General features: G+C 36.8%; 1 protein-coding gene across 15 annotated transcripts in view; it reads left to right on the forward strand.

The window, feature by feature from the left end:
- The window catches only part of JAKMIP1 (janus kinase and microtubule interacting protein 1), a 281,939-nt gene that overhangs the window by 145,401 nt on the left and 112,532 nt on the right, over positions 1 to 24,006 (forward strand). For 9 of the 15 annotated variants that reach the window (XM_075420491.1, XM_075420490.1, XM_075420489.1 and 6 more), the window contains 9 exons: positions 2,700 to 2,750; positions 3,922 to 4,005; positions 7,664 to 7,726; positions 8,973 to 9,071; positions 12,111 to 12,212; positions 15,212 to 15,265; positions 16,280 to 16,345; positions 20,064 to 20,132; positions 23,395 to 23,472. In XM_075420491.1, the coding sequence (XP_075276606.1) occupies positions 2,700 to 2,750; positions 3,922 to 4,005; positions 7,664 to 7,726; positions 8,973 to 9,071; positions 12,111 to 12,212; positions 15,212 to 15,265; positions 16,280 to 16,345; positions 20,064 to 20,132; positions 23,395 to 23,472 (666 nt within the window). Of the gene's footprint in view, positions 1 to 2,699; positions 2,751 to 3,921; positions 4,006 to 7,663; positions 7,727 to 8,972; positions 9,278 to 12,110; positions 12,213 to 15,211; positions 15,266 to 16,279; positions 16,346 to 20,063; positions 20,133 to 23,394; positions 23,473 to 24,006 lie in introns of those variants that run through there. The other 6 variants (XM_075420499.1, XM_075420498.1, XM_075420501.1 and 3 more) reach the window with 3 other exon arrangements.

Below are 24,006 nucleotides of genomic sequence, written 5' to 3' on the forward strand. Positions count from 1 at the left end.
CACCTCAGGTAATTTACTCTGCATCAAGTACAGATTGAATCTGTAGATTACTGACTACTGAAGGAGTTGACTGACATGATTGCGAGGCCATTCTCAAATATCTTGGAAGGTCGTGGCAATTGTGTGAGCTTCCTGAGGACTTTAAGAAAGCAAATGTCACTCTTGTCTTCAAGAAAGGCAAGAAAGAGGATCTGGGGAACTGAAGGCTGGTTGTTGTCACCTTGGTCCCAAGGAAAAGGATGGAGCAAATAATCAAGGAAACAGTTTCCAAATGTCTGAAAGACAAGAAGGTGACTGGGACTGATCAGCTGGGATTTACAAAAGGGGTGTCACATTTAACCAGCCTTCTATGATGAGATGATGTCTACTTGGCAGACAAGTTCAGAGCAGTGGATGTTGTTTGTCTTGACTTAGTAAGTCTTTCAACACTCTCCCACTAATATTCTCATACGCAAACTGATGAAGTACAGACTAGACAAGTGCACAGTGAAGTGGACTGAAAATTGGCTGAAATAGCTTAAAGGGTTGTGATCAGTGGCAGAAAGTTCAGCTAGAAGTGTGTCACCAGTGAGGTACTGCAGGGGTTGATGCTGGGTCCAGTACTACTTAACCTCTTCCTTAATGACCTGGATGATTGAACATAGTGCATCTGCAGCAGTTTTGCAGGTGATACAAAATTGAGAGGAGTAGTTGATATATGAGACGGTTGTGCTGCCATGCAGAGGGACCATTCAACTGCCTGAAGAAATGTGTAAAGAGGAATCTCATCAAGTTCAACAAGGGGAAAGGAAAGTCCTGCATGTGGGGAAGAATAACTCCATGAACCAGTAAAGACTTGGGGCTGGCTTGCTGGTAAGCAGTTTTGCACAAAAGGAGATGGCAGGTCCTGGTGGACGCCAAATTGAACATGAGCCAGCAATGTGCCCTTGCAGCAAAGAAGGCCAACAGCCTCCTGGGCTGCAGTAGGAAGTCCCCGGCAGACCAATGGAGGTGATCCTTCCTCTCTGCTCAGCACTGATGAGGCCACATCTGGAGTTCTGGGTCTGTCTCTGGGCTCCCTGCAGTACAAGGAGAACATGGACATATGTGACAGAGTCCAGCAACTGGCCACAAAGATGGCTAAGGGCTTGGAGAACCAAATACACAAGGACAGGCTGAGAGATCTGAGCCTGTTCAGTCTGGATACGAGAAGGCTCAGGGGTATCTTAGCAATTTGTATAAATAGCAGAAGAAGGTGGAAGCAGACACTTCTCAGTGGGATCCAGTGAAGGGACAAGATGAAACAGGCACAAATTCAAATACAAGAAATACCATTTAAAGATAAGAAAAACCCTTCTTCCTCTAAGGGCAGTCAGACGTAGGAACAGGTTTCCCAGAGAGGTTGTGGAGTGTTCACCCCTGGAGATACTCAGAACCCCACTGGACAAGGTCTTGAGCAACCTGCTCTAGGCTCTACCCTGCTTCGAGCACAGGAGTTGGACAAGTTCTCCCTTCCAACCTCAATGAGATAGTGATTCTAAAGATTTTTTTAAACATTAAAAAAAGTCTAACCCACTTCCCCTCCACAAAAAGACCCTGAACCTCCAAAATGCAGAATTATGTTAAAAATTGTGAATTATTACATATTACTGCCTTGCTACTTGTGGTCTTCATTGCATTGTGCCACTGCAACGTGTTGCTAACAATGAAGAAAGACACAGATTTTAATGTGGTTTAAAAATTACTGGTGGGGATGGACTCAATTTATCCCAAAGGTAGGAGCTGCTACTAGCTTAATGGTTGCACTGTTTAGAACAATTAATAAAATAGTCAGAAAATTCTGTATTGCTAGATTGCTGATGGTTATTAGGCATACATGTGCACTATTTGATACACATTATTTTATCTGGAAAGCATTTTAAAATCCACTTACTGAATATTTTTAGGTCTAGAAACAATACACTCGTGGGAGCAGAATTTCTGTATGTTAATAAAAAAAGCTTGCTAGATAAAAGTTACAGAAGAATATAGACTGCTTGACATTGTCTGGAGTTATTTGCAGCTAAAAATGTTAGTCTATTATCCCCAGAGCCGGTATGTAAAAGATTCAGGGCTTACTTTAAAATGTGTCATATTTTGGTTTTGTTTTTTTTTCCCCAGGGTTCTTTGAAGCAGCTCTCGACCAGTCTTAACTTTTTTTTTTCCTGTGAAATACAGTTCTTATAACAGTAGAATTATTGCTTTATGGCTTTATTTGTTAGAGTTCTCAGCATCTTACAAAAGCCTAGTCACAATTGACACTCTCTTTTTAAGTATGACGCTTAGCCAAGAAAAGCAATAAGGGCTTTGGAGATCACTTCTCAAGCTAGAATTGGGGTGAGGGACATAAGTACGTCTACTATTGAAGTAAGATTTCAGAGGCACTCATGTATTTGACAGTTACAAGAGACAGTTGTATATTTCCCTTGTCTCCATGGGTAGGGAGACTCTGGTATGAATAATTTTGTAATAGCTTTTTAAAATTTTATTTTTCAGGCATTTGCAAACTGTCCCTTTAGTACCCTTTGGAATTGTTGCTCTTTCTTTTTAATGGCATTTTGGTATCTTTTGTCACATCCATGCAAATACATCTTTTGAGTGAGTCAGAAGGTAGCTTTTTGTATGGTTAGTGTTGGAGGGCCCAATGTTCTGGTGCAATGAACATTTCCTATTACTTTTAGATGAGGCTTAAGGTAAACAACAAGGACCCGAAGATGCAGAGGGAAATCCCTGTAAGAATTTTTTAATTCCTTGAGTGAAAGAGTTCCTGAAGTAAGGTGGGAAAAGTACTTACAGTAGCTCAAGGAGCCTCAGTGACTGAAGGTCTCCAGAGATATCCTTTGGTGTATATCGTTTTCTTTTAGTACCTTGCGTGATCCAGTCCCTTTTAGGGCTTGCCTGGACTCAGAGTAATACCTACTGTAGTCTAATAGTTAGTGTAGTAATCATGTAGAAAGAGGAAAACTGACTGGCATATACTGTATATGGGATATATAAATGCTTCGGGGTCAATATATTTTATATGCCTATTGGCCTTTTTCAGTGCTTACTGCAATTCTCTTTCTCTCTTACCTCTTTTTTCCCAATTGCCTTGAATTACTAAAACTTATGAATAACTTCTTAGAGCTCTTTCAGTTCCTAACTCCGCCCCCCTGAGGAGAGCTTTGTCACTGAACATGTGATGATAACATCTTTTTAGCCTAGGGAGGAAAAATGCTGTTAAACTAACAGCTTTAAATATTTTGTGACATAAACACAAAAGCAGTAATATTAATGAAAAGCATTAAAAGCTCTCTGGACAGCCCATAAATGGGTAGAAAGTATCTTTACTTTCATAGAATCATAGGTTGGAAAAGACCAATAAGACCATCAAGTCCAACTGTCAACCCAACACCACCATGCCTGCTAAACTATATCCTGAAGTGCCACATCTACAAGGATTTTGAACACCTCCAGGGATGGTGACTCAGTCACTTCCCTGGGCAGCCTGTTCCAACGTCTGACCACTGTTTCAGTGAAGAAATTTTTCGTAATATCCAGTCTAAACCTCCCCTGATGCAACTGGAGGCCATTGCCTCTCATCACTAGTTACCTGGGAGAAGAGACCAACGCCTGCCTCACTACAGCCTCCTTTCAGGCAGTTGTAGAGAGCGATAAGGTTCCCCCTCAGCCTCCTCTTGACCAGACTAAACAGCCCCAGCTCCCTCAGCCGCTCCTCATAAGACTTTTTCTCTAGAGCCTTGTTGCCATTCTCTAGAGCCTTGTTGCCCTTCTCTGGACACACTCCAGCACCTCAATGTCCCTCTTGTAGTGAGGGGCCCAAAACTGTGTGTAATTAAATCTACTTGTCTACCTGGATGTGCAAGCATATACACACACTTCTTGATACTTTTTTCCCCCCAGACTCGTGAACAACTGCAAGCTGATCTTCTCAGGTGTCAGGCAAAAATTGAGGACCTGGAGAAAGCTCTGATCGAGAAAGGACAGGTAAAAGCCTCTCTTAATGTCCTCTGCCACATCATTTTCTCCCTTGCATGCAGTGGTGCCCTTGCCATCTTCATTGCTTGCTGGTGTGTTACTGTGACTGATGCAGCTTAATTGCTACTCCAGCAATAGGCTACTTAAATAAAGGAAAGTATAATATAGGCTAAGATAATGCCATTAAAAATTTATTTTCTAACACGTAATACACTACAGCATAATATCGAAATAACCATGTGTACACGCATTGGAATTTCTGTTCCCACCGTCATTTCGCGAAGGCCTTTCTCCTGTTTCCCATTTCGTTTATATTTGCTTTGAAGTCCAATAAAATAAATACTCTATATTTGTACTGGAGAACATTTTTGATGTGCAGCATAGAAAAATTCAAAAACCAAATCACTTCCACACACGCTTCAGCTACAGAAATGAACCACTGGTTACTGGAAGCCGCTTGCAGTGTTACTCCCTTGGGCTTAAAATCTTGGGGGACCCAACTGCCTTCAAATTCCCATGTCATCCCGCAGAGTAAAATTAGGCCTTATGCTTCAGTATATCTTCTAAATACTTGACAAAGATGTGGCTTCTGATGCATATTTAATAACGTCTCAGATATTCAGGAAGACTGATTAAGAGTTATGAGCGGGCATTTAAAAGATGTTCAGTTGCATAGCTGCTAGAACACACGGAGAAAATTGGGGAGATGTTCTTTTATGCTTTATTGTTTGAAATAACAATTTTAAGATTGCAGGTAGTGTACAGAAATAAAATAAGATGTAGCTATCTATAGATATATATTTCAAAGACTAATGGTCCTTTAGCATTGAATAAAAATAACCTATGAATCATGCCAAGTTAATGATATTATTATTTTTATGGTTTATTATTTGTAAGAAAAATTTTCTGTAAGATTCTGTGTAAATACAAATGTTTTGGGACTATATTCAATTTAAGGATAAAAATTGTTTGTGCTAGCTTCCACACAAACTGCAACTTGCCTAGTAAATTCCATGTAAATAAAATATTATGAAAAAGAAAGAATATGTTATCAATCTCAAAATGATGGTTCATTGAGCTTTTGAAAGAATAAATGAAACTGAAGACCTCTCGAGGATCTACCGCTGACATTTTAGTGTGTTGATAATAAAGGTGTTGTAGGCAAATTACTGTATAATTGAAAACATTAACAAAATAGTTGACTATTACAGTGTAAAATGTAAGTACTGTGTATGTAAATAAGTGAACACGGACACCCATGTAAGAAATTACTTCTGTGGTTTTGCTTCCAGAATTATATGTCAAAAAGATATGCCTGGAAATCAGAATTTATTTAGTTACTGCTTTATGAGATTCATAACTACATTTTCAACCTTGTATCTCTTAGTAATCCTGAGAAGGCAAACAGGGAAGTGACAAGGAGCAATATGATATTGTCTCCAGTTGGCTAGTTTGTACGCTGAGCATTAGCTTTTCACAGAAGTGGTGACAGTGTCTTCCCAGCTCAGTTCTTCCAGCCTATTAGTATTTACATTCAACAAAATAAATGGTTGTGATGGTAAACTGACTTCTTTGTGCAGTATCTGATTTTTTTTTAAATGATTACTTTGCCATTTAGGTGGTCATGGTAGTGATGATGATTTAATAATAATAGTGATGTGTTCATTTGAGGAACCAGTCCGTAAAGTGCTTTTGAAAGGAAATGATGATTCAAAAGATCCCAGGAATTTTTAGTCTTACTTTGCAGCTTTAGGAAACAGAAGCAGTAAAGACCTACACAATTCTCAAGTCAAATTCAGAGCAGGAGATTAGACTCTTACTGTTAAAAAAAAATGATTTGAAGCTTGGTTTATCACAATTTCTGTGTAATTTCAAAGTAAGTGTCAATGGCTCTTGTTAATCTCTCATGAGCTCGATCTGTCAGAATTCCCCTAGTCTGCAAGGTATTTTGAGTTGCAGGCACAAGAAACGTTATATTAAGGGAAGAAATTCTTATACAGCATTAATAGTGGTAATAATAAATCCCAAACTGTTGGAGTATATAATGTGCCAGATGGACTTTTTTTGAATGCTCGGCTCTCTCAGTGAGCTGGTGTGTGTATATAAACACAGTTCCACTGAAGTCAAGGTTTTCTCAGAAAGCTGAGTTGAACTAACTTTGTCAAGAAAGACACAAAAGTTAATTATCAATAGGGCAAATTAATCCATTTTTTCTACTTGTGTGAACTGGAGTAGTTGAACCTGCAGGTCTGATGCAACTGCTGAACCTGCCTCTTACCATATGCATGCATTGGGATATCCACCTGAAGTCTGTGAGTGTGGCCTCCATTCATTCCTTGACCTTAGTAAAGTGCTGGTTAAATGTTAAACTATACATTGGATTTTATTTTCAATATTTTTTCTGTTTGTTTCAAAGATTCTTCACAAATGTCATGCCTTTTCAGTACTTTTCAGTACTATGTATTATATTATTCTTAATATGAAACTTTTAACATCATAACCCTGAAAAGCTTGTTTACTGCATGAAAGTTAAAATGCACTTGCACATTCTTGTATATGAGTGGGAAAAGGCGAAAGAGCAGTAGAATATGTAAATGTAGTGGACAGTAGGTAGAAAAACTAACTTTAAACTTTTTTTTAAGAAGGTAAATATTGTATCATAAAGTTTTATGTACTTTTGGTTGACATTTCAAGGCTAGTTAATGGGCTGGGATATCCAGATTTCATTAATTTCTTATGCAGCATCGATGTGCAGATAACCTTGCTGACACATAAAGTGTCAGCCTTAATACTTTTGTGAAGACATTTAGATCTTAAGTTGTCCCTTTTAGTCCTTTTTTTGATCTAGAGTTAGTATGACATATGAAGTGTTGGATATTGTTTTATTAAACTTAGAGAAGTATGAGTTAGGTTATGTAAATACTTTTCTCTATAGGGAGAACAAAGTGAATTTAGCTATTATAATCCATTAAACCAGAATGTCCAGCTATGGCAGGCAGTGAATTTTTGCAAATTGGGTCTTTAAAGGGATATTTGATGAGCCACGGAAAAACCTAAGAGCAAAGATCAGCTTTGGAGCAACAGATCAAATGGAAATATGGTTTTCAAATGGAGTATAGAATATTTTATATCACTTTCCTTCCTCCATAGCCTTCCTACACTGTGTATTAGCCCGATTCTCACACTTTCAGCAGAGGGCAATTAACTGCACGCCACTGAAGCTTGTTTTCAGTCATTTGGGGTAATTAAATATTTTTCCTTCCTTTCTCCATTGGGATTTGCATTACACCACTCAAAATGGGATGATTTTGCAAGAAAATTCCCAACTCTTTGCAATGAAAAAAAAATAGTTTTCAGTTAGGCTGAATAAAACTGCATTCACCCAAAATCGCTATATGAAAAAATTTTTAAGTATACACTCAGCTGGAACATACTAGGAAACAATACACTCGACTTCAGGAAGAGAAAGGAACTTTTATTTTCTCTGTCGCTTAAAATGCTGTTTATCCTTGAAGTATTTATGAAAGCTTTATTATCTGATGTATGACCATTTTTATGCTTGAATGTACAATGATGTCTGAAATCTTGTAATTATTGTGGTTATTCATTTGTCTTGTTCAACAAAATATATATAATTTTAATATTTTAATTCTCTTCATCCTCATAGGATTCAAAATGGGTAGAAGAAAAGCAGCTGTTAATCAGAACAAATCAGGAGCTGCTAGAGAAGGTATGTGTTCAGAATCTGGGAATATTTTCACAATTGCTGCCCTTTATAATAAAAAGAATGATAAAAGGAAATGAATGTATGAAGTACTGGATCATCAACATAAAAATAGCTTACTTTATTTTTCTCCAGAAACTTAAATTCGAATAAAAGTCTCTGATTGAAGTACCAATATACTTTTCTACTCTTTGGGAATGGAAACTACTCTTTATTGTGGAATTACACGTTGTATAGTCAACAGTAGAACCCAAGCTGGCTGATGTTTCTAGTGTGCAACAAAATAGAATCTAAAATATTAAGCGTAATGTGGAATCTTGTATTTTGTCAAACAGTTACACAAAGATTATTATTGTCCTGATAAAATTGCCAGCTTCCTTCAACTTTCTGTTTTTTGACCTTTTTTTTTTACACATTAAGTAATACTGATTGATTGATTGAAGACTGTAGCATTTACTGTCTGAGGTACTCAGAGCTAAGCATCCTCATTGTTCTTTGCTAATGTTGGTGGGAAAGTTAGCTAGTACTCAGGAAGTCAAATAATTATTTTGGTTAGTTAGTAGCTCAATACAAATATAAAAGAAATAAGATAACCACAGAAAAATTCGTGACTGAAAGTAGCTAAATCCAGACTTAATTTATCCAGACACTTACATGAGTGTTAGAAGTGTTATAGTACATTGTGCCAGATGTTACACTTCTGTTTAATTTCATACAAATAAAAAGATCACCCAGTTAAGCTAGACAATTGACCAAAGCTACGAATTGGCATAATGAATAGTCAGTTTTGAATTTCTGTTTTGTCATTGTTAATGCCCCAAAGCACAAACCTGGAAAATTAAAAAGTAGGCAATAAAAATTCTCCATTGTTGTCTTTCACATGCTGTAAAGAGTAGATGTCTAGTTATGCTAAGACAATGAGAAAAGTCTACCCAAATGTTAATACTATCCCATTTAATTCACTTGATTTTAACCGAAAGCTTGTATTACTGAACTTACGTAGATATAATATTCGTATCACCTTTCATACTACTTCCAGATTACTATTCTAAGAGATCATTGACCTTTTTCTGCTGGCAGTTCTCACAAATACTTTTTGATGTGATGTTCTTTCTTTATCTCCAAGACATGGCCCAACATCTAATGAGAAACTGAAATAATTAACTGTTTTTTCTAAATCCCTGGCCTGTAACTCTGTACAGTATCTTCTCCAGTGTTTACAGGATGTTACGATGTTGTGTTTGTCTCATAGATTTACAGAATGGAACAAGAAGAGCATCAGCTGAAGAATGAGATGCAAGATGCAAAAGACCAGAATGAGCTGTTAGAATTCAGAGTGCTAGAACTTGAAGTAAGAGATTCTCTCTGTTGCAAGCTCTCAAATGGAGCAGAAATTATGTTTGAACCCAAGCTGAAATTTCTGTAAAGATTACTGATGTCTGGTGCATGTTTAAGGGAAATCACTTAGGTATCTATTTTTTAAATGTTGTATCTTGGGATAATTAAATTGATGCCACTGCCTTAATATGTTTTGGAGAGAGTGCTCACTAATGTTTATAAAGATGTAATATAGCTAATATATATTGCATATAGTTTGTTTTTCATCTAATAAAATATTTTGTTTTGCAATATTTTGCCTTTTTGATTTGTTTCATTTCCATAACTGCTCCTTTCCTGCATGTAAAATCACTTGGTATGTATACTACGGCATTGGTTGACATCATTTAAATTAACACATCTTCTCACATCTTGCATGCAGTGATCTGACTAAAGATCTGACACATCCATCACATCAATGTATAATTGCTTTTAATTACATTGATTTAAGATTGACAACATTCATGTGAATTAAAATGATCTTAAAAGAACACATTTTGATAGCAGCTTTGAAAGAATTTCTCTTACCTGAAATCCATTTTCTGATGGTATAAAATGGTCATGGCCTGGAAATAATTAGCATTAGTCAATGGAAAAGGATAAAAAAAACCCCTCTGAGAACGTCAAATTAAACTGTTGAAGCACAAGTAAAACTTCTGTACGTGAAAGTAGTATGTTGCCAGTAGCAAACAAATTCTATACTTTGCATAAATGAAATAACAGTGAAGTTATCTGTCAATAACAATTTGAACATGTAGCCTGTGATTACCCGAGAAAGCAATGGTTCTCATCGCCCCGTAAATGGGGCCCATGTTGAGTTTTGTAACACGAACTACTGGTGTGTGGTGCACAGTTGTCACACAGTTGTATTGCCTGATAACGCACTGTTCGGTTTCAAAGATCATCAGCATTCTTAACACCATTTAGAATAAACTCTCCAAGAAGCCTGTCATTGTCACTCCTCTGTAACTTTCATCACCCAGCACGTTTCACCAGAAATCTCGGCATGTGTAACTTCTCTGATAAAGATGAAAACGTCATGTTTTCCTCATATGTGATGTTCTGCTTTTTGTCTTTCACATTTCTTAATCTTTTTTTATAATCTGTTACTTTGTCAACCATATATTTTGATGCCATAGCCCATTATATTCAAAATTCTGAATTAGAATTTCAGTAGATGTTCAGGAAAATAAAAATGCTGTCTAATATATGTATCTTTATATTTTATTAAGCAACTGTAAAGTAAAATTCTGAACAATTTAGCATTTGAATCAGCAGTTACACTAGAAACTGCTTCCTAAATTGTAATTTTTCTTAGAAGTCAAACAATCCAAAAAAAATTCTTAGGGAAAGAGAAAAAGTGCTTCACTAAATCCTTCACGAATGTCTTTTTCACGTGGAAGAATTACTTGAAAAATAGCTCAGTGTGATGTGTTGAGTTTCGTCATGTGCCAAATCTTTAAGGACCTGTTTCACAGAATAACAATGGAAGTATTTCAAGAAAAGATTTTTTTTTTCCATTAGAAGGCAAGCATGTAGACACAAATGTGACTGACAATGTAAATGCTGTAGTAAGATCATGAATGCCTCTGGTAATCATGACAGTATTTTTTTGAGAGCAATTATATTATTTTGGATGAAAATTAGGCTAGGGTAGAAAACACAACCATCTGTCTATCTAATGCAAGCAAATCTGAGTGAGTTTAATGCAATAAAATATTTTTTTAAATAATCTGTAATGGTAACTGAATTTCGACAAGAATTAAGCTTCTAGTTTTGGATTACAACAGCTAGGTCATTTAAGCCCATTTCAAAAATTAGACTGTTAATGGAAAAATTATTCAAAAAAGAGTCTAGGAGGGGGAAAAACATATAGAGTACAGAGATTTTTCCCTCTATGTTGTAGTTTCAAATTAGGTTTAAGCTAGTTAATGAACAAAAGTTGCCATACTTTGTAATTTGCTTAAGTGAATGGATGCAGTCTTCTTGCCATAGCAATTAAAGCACCTCATTTTGTGATGTAGGAAACTGGGCAATGCATGGATGGTCATAGGAACTAAAATATTTGCACTAGCTCTGTCTTTCATTATACTGTCAGAAACTGAAGCCCTTGTTGCCAGTGCCTCCTCTTGTAATATGGAGAGGAAATCTGATTTTCCTTACTCTTGTTCCCATGGCCATAGAGAATGCAGACTAAGAACCAATGCCTTGGTTGCCCAGAGCCTTCAATCCAGTCATTTTCACAAGCACATTAAAATTTAATTTATGTCAAATTGCTTGTTGATTGTTTTACCGTATGTGTGCCTTCTGAAGAAATAATAGCTCAGTATTCTGAAGAAAAGCATGAAAGTCCAGTAGATGGGCTGTATAAGTTTTAGAAATACTATAGTTTTATATAAATGGGAATTTATAATTTTTAGTTTTGGCACAAAAAACATCATAAGTGTAGAGTAGTGCTGCCTTTCAACATATGCTGACATCCTGGGTTGTGCAGTGAATAGGACTGGGGATTTTATATGCTCTAATAGAAAGGTTAACAGTAGAATAAACAGGGAGCAGATATACTGCTTTAATTTTATTGAGAATATCTTCAATGATAATACTATTTCATGATGGAGTTTAAATATTTTTCTTCAGCTTTTTCTTCCTAAATTGTTCTTTGTTCCATGAAATAAAGCAGTAGTTAAACAAGATTAATACCAACATAAAAAACTGCAGTTTCTGGGGGCTCCGATCAGCTATTTGGCCAGTGTGAAAGGGTTCCTGCATCTGAGGAGTGTTGGTTAACTTTGCAGAAACTGTGTGTGCATGGAATCAGTTGGAAGCTAATGCTATTTTTGTGTGTAGCTAAAGCCAGAATCCTTCAAATATGGTGAAAGTAGGAGGAAATACCGTATATTTGGAATGTGAATAGGAATCTGCCTTTTTAATGTACAAGTATGTTTTATAAAGATGGGAAATAAATGTTTGCATATAATCACACGTGTTGTTTTTAAACAAAATCTTTCCTCAGGAGAGAGAACGAAGGTCGCCGGCATTTAATCTTCATATAACCACCTTCCCTGAAAACAATGGAAGTGCACTTCAACTGTTCTGTCAACAGGAAGGAATAAAGGTATATGCAGAGCATTAGTAACCATTGGATTGCCAGGAACTTTTTCGGAATGACCAACCCGATATCCAAACAAATGGCTTGCCATCTTGCTGTAGGGAACAAAATCTGAAAAAGTAAATACAGTAAGAAAAGATATTTTTAACTGGGGAAAGAGTTTCATAAGAATATGATCTGGTAGTTTGTCAGGAGTTTATCAATTAAAATGAAGGCTGATCATTCAAGATAATTTACATTTAGACTAGGGTACTGCTGTAAAAACATTGCAGGGAAGAATATGGATGATGATGTGATTCATTGTCAGGCTTGCTACAGTACTTTGTTCTTGGTTTTAAACGTTCTCATCTAAGGTCAGAAATATGACATTCATCTATTGTTTTATACCCAATTTAGTGAAGCACCTATGCATTTTTTTGTTGAATTAGTATGCTTGAGTTATTTGCCTAGGCCAGGGCCTTGAAGCGTGAGGTGCCTGATCCAAAACTCATTCAAATAGGTGAGACTCTATCATCATTTTTGGTCAAGCACAAGATAAAGATCAGGATCTCGCTTGGTTAGCTTCTGCTATGAGGAAGCAAGAATTACTCTTTTCATTTCTGTTCTCCCTTGAATAGGCTAGCTGTGCAAATTGATTTGCATGCTGGTTCACTTAAGCCTGAATTCAGACTTGCTTTGTTGGTAATGTTGCACAACAAGCCAGGGTAAGTTTTCTATGAGTAACTAAAGTGTGTTATCTCCGTGGCACTCATCAGTAATTTGTGCTTGTATTTGTAATTGTGTTTACAAGTGTGTTTACAAGTCTTCTTGTAGAAGGCTTGTTTCTGTAATATGCCTTAATAAGCACAACACTATCTGTAGTAGAAATAAACTGAAACTGTAGGCTGCATATTGTTAGGGAGCTAAGTAGTCTAACAGAAAAAAGTTAAAACCTGATTCTTGCATACAGATTTGGTTGGGTATTCATTTCGCAAACCACACCAAGAGTCCTCAGTTAGCATATTACCTTGTGAATAGAGCCTCCATGGGATGCCAGACCTGCTTTTTAGGTTGTCTGTTATTCCAGTTTGCATGTTGGCTGTAGAGGATCTAGAATTAATATTTTTTACATTGTCTTCTGTTGCATTCCTAAACAGAGGTGGTTTAGGTTTCAGTTTCAGTTCACTTACTTGGAAGCAGGGGCAGTCACCTAATATGGGCATATTGAAATTGTTGACTTTTTAAAAGTTTTCAGTGTCTTTTTATATGTTTTCAGTGTCTTTTGAATTTGTTAGCCATCTGTAGTGAATTAGATTCTAGAATGACATGAAATCTGATTTCTAAATCCTCCTATATTCTTCATCGTGGAAATAAATGGATTAGAACGAGTATTTCTGGCTCAATAGGTGCAAGAACTTGCCTGTCTTACTGAATTCCGTTCTTCACTAGTGTAACTGATCAGCTAAAGAAGTTTCCATTCAACATTGTCAGTGCTGATCATAATCAGTAGTTTTGGTTTTAACATTGATCCAAACACAAGTGTGTATTAAGCTCTGCACCATTCTAAAATTATTGATGTGCACTGTTTAATAGCTAATGTAACATTTGGAGACACTGCTGAAGTGTTTGGGGAGAGAGAGAAGAGAGGGAGGAGACTTCTCAGGATAGAGCGGCTTGAACACAACACATTATTCCATTTTTGGAGCCAGGAGGGACTAATTTGTAGATTCTCTCCCACATCTGTGTCTGATGGTCAGGATATCTTTCATTTCTGCTTAAGCCTTCCTCACTGGAGTCTGTTAGGTACAGAATCATGAGCAAATATATTCTAGTGTAGTTATGTAATCTGCAAGCCTAGCTAATTTAGCTTTAAAAAATTTTAAAGATTGATCATCCTGACTACCCACATCAGAGTTGTACAACACTTGGATGCAAACCAGCGCATTATGTACTGTAAGTAATGAAACTGGTAAGCCAAGACACAGCCCTGTGAAATGTTGGCCTCCTCTTCAGGAGTGCTGAGCATGAGTAGAAGTTCAGGGTGCCAGCATTTAACCAGGCTGTCTTGCTTTATGCATGCTTATTAAGCATTTTGGACTAACAGGAACGGGTCTTCGCCCATGCTCTCAAGCCTTCCTGGCTTCAGATAGCATGGCTGTGTACAAGCTGTCGATGGGAATGATCCCTGGTCCACGTTAACTTGTGGACCATACTTGGAATAGTTCAGGAGAATGTGATTAGAGCAGGTTAAACAGTTCCATGAGCCTTTCCAACAACTTTTAAAAGTAGAAAATAGATTTCTGGGGCCTAGGAATGGTCCCTGGCACTGTGTAAAATACAGACATTGTGTGAATTTATTCCTCTCTTTTTTGTATCAGAGGAGTGTTTTTCTTGAATTCGGTGGCTGGGCCTTAATAAGGATGGGCTGTTCGCTGCTTTTTGTGGGTCTAGGGGCTGTCTGGCAGAGAAATGTGGCTTTCTGCTCCCAAAGGCTGTGAGGTGATAGCATTTGGAGGAGCGTGTTCAGCCCACCGTGCATATTCCCTCCTTCCACTGCAAGGCTGATTTGAAACTCCCCTCTTTAGTTTAAGAAAATAAAAACCAAACCACCCTACAAACCTTCTTCGCAAATATTTTGTTTGCGCTCTCTGTCGTTTTAACTTCTGTAGCTTGACGTGCTTGATGCTCCACTCCAAACAAACAGAAAAAACCAGTCCTTTAAGCCTGTTTATCAGTTTTGATCTTTCGTCTGCATACATCAGCAGGATGGTAAATGTGAATCGCAGAGAAACATTCTGCCCTCAGATACAGACGTCCAGATTGCTTGCTATAATCTAGTGACATTTGGTTTTGACTATGAAAGTATCAATAACACTTTTGTAATTGTGATGCAAAACTAATGTTTCACTTATTTACATTTCAAGTTTTTTTGCCTGCAGAAGTGAATAAAGGGTACATAAAATGTAGGGTATAAAAACTGTTTCTCACCTACTACATAAAAAATAAGTGTTGAACATCTTTTTCAGGACGTGAATATATCTGAACTTATGAAGAAGCTAGATATTCTTGGAGATAATGGGGTAAAAAATTTTTAATTCAAATATACCTCTAGTTTTATGGTTATTTTAAAACATTTTTTTCCCATAGCAGAAAATAACATTGAAGAAAATGAACAGAGTGATTTTTATATGCCTATATCTGTATGAACAATGTGAATGGTTAGATAGCACTTTTACAAACTTAGAAGAAAATCTTTCAGTTAAACTGATGCTAGTTAAAAGTGTATTTTCTCAAGATAGGATTTGTCTTAGCTGAATGGTATGGAAAAAAAGGCACTGCAGTGGGCAGAGGGAAAAGATATAAAACAGGCTAGGTGAGAAAAATAATGAAGTCAAAGCCAGACCAAGTTATTCCTGAATTTTCTTGCTTGAGCAGTAATAGTAGCACCTGCTGCTGTGAAGGATGCCTCTGCCAGGAGTGGAGTTGCTAGGAGAAAGGGCAAGGATAACTGGTTCCCTTTCTTCCCCTGGGTTGCCAAATATAGTATAAAATCTTGGTCATGAGGTTTGAGCACAAATATCCGTGGAGCTGAGTCCACTTTAAAAGTAGCTTTGACAGTCCAAGGTCTTTATAATTCTAGCTTTAAGCTCTACATTTACTTTTTGTGTTGAAAGTTCTGTGGAGGTTCCTATGGTACTTGCTTCCTCTTTGCATTGTTTTTATTAATGCAAAGTCTAACTCTGAAGTGCACGAGGGGGAGATTCGCTTGCCGCAGGGCTATAATCCAGTGAACTGACATTTTTCTGGCTAGGGAAAAAAAAAAACATTCAAAATCCCTGACAGAAACCACTTAATATTTGTTGAATAATGAACTGTTGTGAAAATGTTGTGGGAATAATGTACTGAAACAGAGTGGAGACTAAGTGCCCTTGGTTTAGCTTTTAATACTTTCAAGCATGGGATCCTTTCTGGGCATGTTTATAAAACGCTAAATATTATAGCAGATTTATTCTTTAAAGTACAGTCAAAATTTATTGCTTGTGTTGAAGGATGGATTTCCACTCCAATTTGAAGTGCATCTTTCTGTGTTTTAGAATTTGAGAAATGAAGAACAGGTTGCAATAATCCAAGCTGGGACTGTGCTTTCCCTCTGTGAAAAGGTAGAACTGAGCAAAGATTTTTCTCCGACTAAAGACTGACAATGTTTTCTAAGATATCACATAACTTTGCTAGGGAAGCATGGCTTTTCTGTTAAAATCATCTGGATTGGAGCATGTGATCATCCTTATATGAATTTATTGGGATTGTGATGTCTTGACGTAAAATCAAACTTGCAAAATAAGCCAAATTTAAAAATAAAACAAATTTTTTGTAGATATTACTTTGGAATAAAGTAGTAAAAAGCTACTTAACAAAAGAGTCTTCATTCTCAGTAGTGCCAATGTCCTCAGCTCTCTGGGAACAGGGTGCTGTGAAGTACTCTGTAAGTCGTACCGCCATACTCCATTTTGGGCCCGTTTGTTTATGAGTGAATAAGCTCTGAGTGGCCTGTGGTCCTTTCCTCCATAAATTACTGGACATAGATAGCAAAAAAGTAGTTTGTACAAGATAGATAATCAGTCAGGTCACTCAGTTCTACATGACTAGTTCCTTATTCTTCCAGTTACAGAGAGAATAAAATCTGTATATGAAGAATGTTGACATTTAGAACTGGGAAAGACTTGCCTTTTTCTCTGGAGAAGCTTTGTCCATCAATTTCATAGGCTTCTACTAAACTTTCCTAGATGCATTTTTGAAATTCCAAATCAGAACTTTAAAATTAAAATATGAGCATTTTGTAATAATTGTTTCAATTGGTATAATTTTGATAATTGACTTATCAAAATCTCTCAATGTAGATAATCTAAACAAAATAATAATAATTGATTTAATTGAGTAATTGCTATATGCAAAATAAAATGAGGAAAAGGACTATAACCCCGATGCTTTTCATGGCATAATAGCATAAAAAAAAGGAAATGATGATAATAGCCTTCTACGTTCAATAAGGAAAGTGGAAGAACCCCAGTATGCAAGGCTAAGATAGAGAGCAAAACTGGCCAGACTTTAGGGACTGGACTGGGTTATTATTGCTGAAGTAAATTAGTGCTTGTGCAAAAAATGCCATTGGAATTAGTGAGCTTGTTTAATATGTGTCAGACTGGTGCAGAATAGAAATACACTTCGTTATCTGTAAATTATTTTGATTAGCAACAGAACACAGCAATAAGGGATTGGAAGCTTTGTCAACTGAAATAATTCCTTAAATGAATAGAAACATGCAATTACAATGGAGACTTTATTTATTTATTTATACTAAATTTGGTCTATAATTTCAACTCACTTTTTTTTTTTTTTTGACAAAATTTCTGCCAGTTCCTAGTTTGCCTTTATGGATTTTTTTTTTTTTTGTAGTCTTATCATATAATCTGGTTATTAAAGAAACTGAACAATCCATCAGAAAGATGGAGATTATAGGTTTATCTTCTATAGGAAAATAGACTGCATTTAAAGAATGAGATAAAAATAGTTGATGTTATCTATGGACCCTATCCATTTTATGTCATTTTAATGAAGTGCTTCACAGTAGCCTAATAAGTACAAGCTGATAGATAATTGAATCAAGAGGGTACTCTGAGAAGCATGAAATCTTTTCCTCTTTTTTATGGTGCACATATGAAGTACAAGTTAATCAAGTGACTCTGATTTTCTCCATAACAGAAGGCACTATCCATGTCCAAAGCTTACAAAGACAAAGAATAACAGAGAATAGTATTCTGCTGTCCTTAACAAAACAAACACGATACCACATTTCATAATACTGTGTTTTACAACACAGGCAAAATCAGACAAAAATCTGCTAAGGCCAGATGATTGTTTTAACATATTGGGTGCATATACTGAATTTAGATTACAGGAAATTTAAAGCAAATCCACTGCCTTCTCCAGTGTAATGCAACCATCTCAGATGTCCCTCTAAATAAGGGCCAGACAGCTTCCCATGTACATTCCTATAGTTTCTTAATTACGAGAAGCTATCATAGATAATCGTCTCTTAATGGGATCTTTTGGTAGGCAAATGGTACTACAGACATAGATGTTGTGCTAGTTATATTCATATGTGCTAATTAATCACACTCATGGTTTATTTAGATCAAATCTATTATATTCAGCCACTAGAAGTGAGCATTTAGAAATCAAGCTGCCAGGCAAGGAAAGTTTCTGGGGTCTGCTGGCACAATTCCAGAAGCTTATTTGGAATGCTATGACTGATTTCAAGTCCTAAATACATGCTTCTCTCCTCTGCGCCCCTTGGTTCCAGAAAGGTTTACAGGCACAGGGAGCTCAGAACAAACATTTGGTTTGGCATATCATTCATACCTTCAAAAAAATTAGACCTCTAATTTTTGCAAATAACTCTTCATTTGCAAATACTGAGGGTAGCTGTGAGAGATGCAGAGGACTTCCCATTTCTACTGATTTCAAAGGTTCAGAATGCTCACTGTCTTGCCAAATCCTTTATCAGCAGTGAGGCTTTCCTTGGGAATATCTTCAGTCTGTCACCTTCAAAAAGAAGAAAACAAAGATGATGAAAATAGGATCACTGGGGAATAAGGTGTTCCTGTTCACTTTTTCAGCTCTGTACAAAGCTAAGCCTACTAAGTAGATAAACAAATTTCCATTTTTATGCACCAGTCTTTTAAATAGTGAAAGGTCCAAAAGGATGAAGTAATGATTTCAAATTTGGCTTATTTGTAAGCTTATGTCAGATTTCCTATCTAAATCTTTTGGGAAAAAAAATGGGTGTGTCATTAATTCCTTTGAGTCTGAGCCCCAATGAATTCACTAAAGCCCTCAATTTAAAAAGTTGATGTGTAATGTTTACCAAAAGAATTAATGTAAATAGGAGTAATCTAGTATTAGTAAGGAAAGTATTTGAGGAAAGTGGTAATTATCAGTGGCAAAGCTACAGCTGGTCTTAATGGGAGCTGGCACTACAGAAAGAATTGTTTTAAACTGTACTCTCTGTAAGCTAGTCATTGATCCTTATTGTAGAGCAATAACAAAATGAAATAAAATAATTCAGAACTGAGCATTCCCATCCATTCCAATAAACTTAAATGCTGAATATTAATATAATCCTGGAGATGGTTGGTAATTAAGAACCTTCTATCCAAGCATTTAGCTATTACAATATGTCATTTTACCTTTAGAATGCAATGGCCTTTCTTATTCATTCTCATTGTTTTGTTTATCACCAGAATGGTAAGGGATTCATGGTAGCAACCATGTGAACTTCCATCTGTCTGTTCATTTTATTGTTCCCTCTACATTACCAATGCTTTAGAAGTGAGTCTTTTCCCACGAAAGGTGCAGCAAACTGTATAAAATGAAGGATCAAATTTGCCACCTTGTCTTTTGTTTAAATTGCCATCTGGAAAAATGCAGGACTGGTGCCCTGAAATCATATGACAGTTTTACAAATCAGGCCAAGAAGCATTTGGTATATCAAGTCAGAAACAATCAGGTTAATTTTGCATCCTTCACCCAATTTATTTTGTATCTTGAACTTTACAGGGGGGAAAACCCTTTCATTTATTGTAGCAAAACAACCACCATTTGTTAGTCTTTGGTGTGTTTCCACAGTCCTCCATTCTGCCTGTGGTTTCACAACCTGTTTTTTCATGTGTAACTTCAAAGTGAATAGCTAGTAAGGGGGAAACATATTCCTGGGAGTGTTGGCAACAAACTTGCAAAATGTTTGGTGCAAATTTTTCAAAAGCTTGGGTTTTTTTTCATTTTTTATTTTTTTGTCTTCACATTGCCATTTTCCTGTAGTGGTTAAAACAGATAGAGGGGACAGAAGCTGCACTGACACAGAAGATGTTAGACCTGGAGAATGAAAAGGTAAGGAACAATAACTAAAAATATGAAAAAGCTCATCTCAAGGGAACGCGTATAAACTTCAGATCAGGTTGATTTTCTGCTTTTCTCTGCTTAACAGAGATTGCCTCGTGGTAAAATGGGCAAGAGGTTTCGAGAACAATTTATTGATTGTATTCTTTGGGGTGGGAGGGAACTGTCAAAGCTATATAGAACAAGAACAGCAAAAATACATACAAATTAGGACATGAAGGCATAACTTTACAGAGCGTATTAATCAAACAGTGTGAAATTCTCTTTGTGCTTTCTCTGTGTATTAATGTCCGGCAACAGCATCATCTTTTAAATCTTGGGGTCATGTGAATAGAATTGTCAAGGACATTCCTTTTCTCTCTGGTATTCACCTTCTGGACATGTTGTAAAGACCTCTTAACCCAGGTGACCTTTCTTGCCCCAAGGTCTTCATGCTTAAAGACAGAACGTTTTCTCAAAAGCAGTTCTGTCTTGCATAACAAACCCAGTGCTATACTGACCTGATTTTTCCATATGTGTTGAACAAAGAGTTTTGGAATGAGTGTTTGGTTTTATTGGCTTACCATGCATGTTGTGCTTCTCATCTTCAAATGGCTTTACAAACACTGATTAATCCTTGCCACACCTTTTATGGGTAGATAAATAATCAGCATTACGTTCATCTTAAAGAATGGGAAACTGAGACAAGGAGGTTAAGTGATTTGCCCAGGGCCACTGAAGAAGTGTGTATTTGGGCCACAGTCAGAAAAAGAAGTGCTCAGACTGTGTCTGTTGAGTGTAGCCTGTCATAGTGGTGGTACTTTAACATAGATGTGATCATTTCCACATTTAGTGTTTATTTATTTTTAACTCACAATGGAAAAATGCAAAGGTTTTGGAGAGGTAAAGTGCTCACAAATACTAGACTCTTTGCTAAAAGGAACAGGAAAATTATAGTTTCTTTCTAACTTGGTTTCTTATCTTCCCATTTATTGTCTGTGATGTTTTCAAGTTTTACTCTGAATAGACCTGTGTCTATTTGTTTAACATAGCAAAGTGAGAGTCTGCATTGCCAATGACTCAATTGTGTTCTGAGTTTAGATATTATATGCTAGCATGATTCTTTCAGAAGAGCTGATGACTGGTTTAGTTGTCCTTGCAACCCATATAAGAGTTTGAGTTCCTATTCTTGTTTCCTTTCCTCTTGCTTTTGCCACCAGCTTTTACAATAGCTTTCGCAGAAATGACATGATCAGGGCAGCTGCATTGCTATTCTGGGATCTATCGGTAGCTCTGACCCTCTGTATAGTCTTGGGCAAGTCAGTCTACTTCTCTGGTGTCAGACACTTGTAAGCACGTTAGGACCAGGCCTGTCCTTAACTATGCATTACACAGTGCACTGTGGTACTCCATCTTGCACAACAGTCATTTAGCTGCTGCTGTAATCCACAGAAGAAAATAATGCCAGCTGGGTAGTAAATGTAGTATTCAGTTGCATAAACATGGTATCTAATGCCATATTACATTCTTCAGAGTTGTGGAGATGTCCACAAGGGGCTGAGAAATATGTTCTACAGGACCTGTTGGAGACCCCTGCCCTTCTGGACCAGCATCTGTAGTAGCATACCTAAAAGGGCTGTAGTAGCAATAGATGCCCATCTGTGTGTACCTGAATTCCAGCCCCAAGACTGAAGTTACACTTAAACTTTGTTTCTACTTTTAATATTAATTAATAGGTAATTAAAAAGACTCGAAGTTTACAAAAAACAGATTAATAGACATTGTAATTATTAAACAGAGAACAAATAGCAACTTAGTCCTCCGAGTCCTCAAACATTGGTCTTGTATGTCACTGATGTCACCAATTATGTGTTGTTCCTAAGTGTGAGGTCATCTATAGTCATTTTATGCGCTGAGCCCCCCCCCAGCATTAATTTGCTGATCAGGATGGATTTGTTTCAAACCAGATGTTTGGAGTAAGAATTCATCGTCATGGTTCATGCTGAGGCAAATTCTATGCCAGTGCTACACTGACAGCTGACAGAAAAACTGTTGGAAGTCCACATTTATATCTGAAGGCAAAATTTGGCCACAAAAGTGACTTTGGGGCAATCTCATATCCAATAAAACTAACCAGACCAACATAATTTGATTTTTTTATACTGTTAATAAAAGCTACAATCAGTCATCTTAAGAAACCTATGTATTTAATTTGACATTTATTCTATATATTGGGAAATGCATGAGTCTTTTCCATCATTCTTTTTTCTATTCAGTGTATTAAATTCAATCAAAGGTCTTCTCTGGTTTCTGGACTACTATGATTTTTTTGAGCATGAAAACCTGCCTTGAAAGAAAAGCTAGTAAAATCAAGTAACTATTTTATGTTCTGCTTACTATCATCCCTAACACCCTGAAGACATGTTTTGCAAGAGCGCTGTCGCCAGTCAGATCTCGCTTGCCTATTCAGACAATGATTCCCATGTCCACAGCTTTCTTACAGCGTCATCATTTTGGATACTGAGTTCCACTAAAATCATAGCCTGTGTTACATATATATATGTACATATGTATGTATATAACTGTGAAAGTTGATGAGTTTGACTTTAAAAACAAAAGCAAATAAATCCCTGTAAATCCTAGGTACGTTGAAAGCTTCTTCAGCTAAAGTTACTTAACCTCTCTGGACATCATTTTGCCCATTTCAAATTGGCTTCCCACCTTTACAAGTTGAGAGCTGAGCTTTTACTTCAGCTTCACCAATGCAGCAGGGAATGTTGCTGCAGAACCCAGCTAGGGCCCTGCGTGGCTTCCTGCCTAGGAGAACAGGCGAGGCAACACAGATTACGATTTCCCCATGATTCCCTTAAGGGTGCACACTGGATATTTTCAGAGAAGCCATAAAGTGCCCTCGTTTGTGTTTCTCTCTTTCCTCCCTTGGCCCGCTCTGTGCACAAGTAACAACTGTTGGAGAACATGCATGCGCATTCCCATTCACCTTCCAGGCTTCGCTTGCACTTCTGTCAGATCAAGGCAGGTTGTACACTGCTGCAGAGGTCTGTGCTTTATAGCTACACCTCATTAATATGATACACGTATTTTAAGTGCTAATGTTGTAAATTTGGTATTCCAAATATCCTTAGGATAAATGTGGTTGTTGGCTATAGGTTTTCTTTGTTTTCAAGTGGGAAGAGTACATAAAAATGATGGAATTTATGATTCTTCATGAATTAGGATAAAGAACAAACACTTCCTTGTTTTCATTATTGCTCAGGACCTGTTCAGTAAACAGAAGGGTTATTTAGAGGAAGAACTCGACTACAGGAAACAAGCTCTGGACCAGGCATACATGGTAGGAAAAGAACAGTTATGAAGTTTTCATGTTTGAACAGATTTGATAAAATACAGGAGGTTTTTTCCTTTTAATTATAAATAGAGTTCGTTTAAAATGGATTTATTTTTCTGCCAGACTAGGAAATGAAATATTACTTAAACTGAGACTTAGGAAATCGATTATAGTATTTAGAAGTGTAATGTTTTTGCATTGCATTTTTTATTCTAAAATATGTGAACATCTTGTTAGTACATCTGGAATGGAAAGAACTGGTTTATGTGTGCACAAAACCATGACTGGTAAAATACACCAGAAATTACTTTAGACCTTTTCCAATATTGCTTTTCCCTAAACATTTGTACATATTACTGCTGCTAACCTATCCCAAGTTGGGAATGCCTGTTCTTCATGTACGATTCCTTCCTGTGCTGTCCTATGCAACCTTACCTTTCCTAGTTTTCAAAAGTGAAGCTGCAACCTTGCCTTCTCTCAGGCTAAGCAACAATCAGGAATTATCTAGAAATTGGTAAAACTGCACACCCAACTTTTTTA

This window comes from Opisthocomus hoazin, chromosome 5, assembly GCF_030867145.1.
Source record: "Opisthocomus hoazin isolate bOpiHoa1 chromosome 5, bOpiHoa1.hap1, whole genome shotgun sequence".
Lineage (NCBI taxonomy): Eukaryota > Metazoa > Chordata > Aves > Opisthocomiformes > Opisthocomidae > Opisthocomus > Opisthocomus hoazin.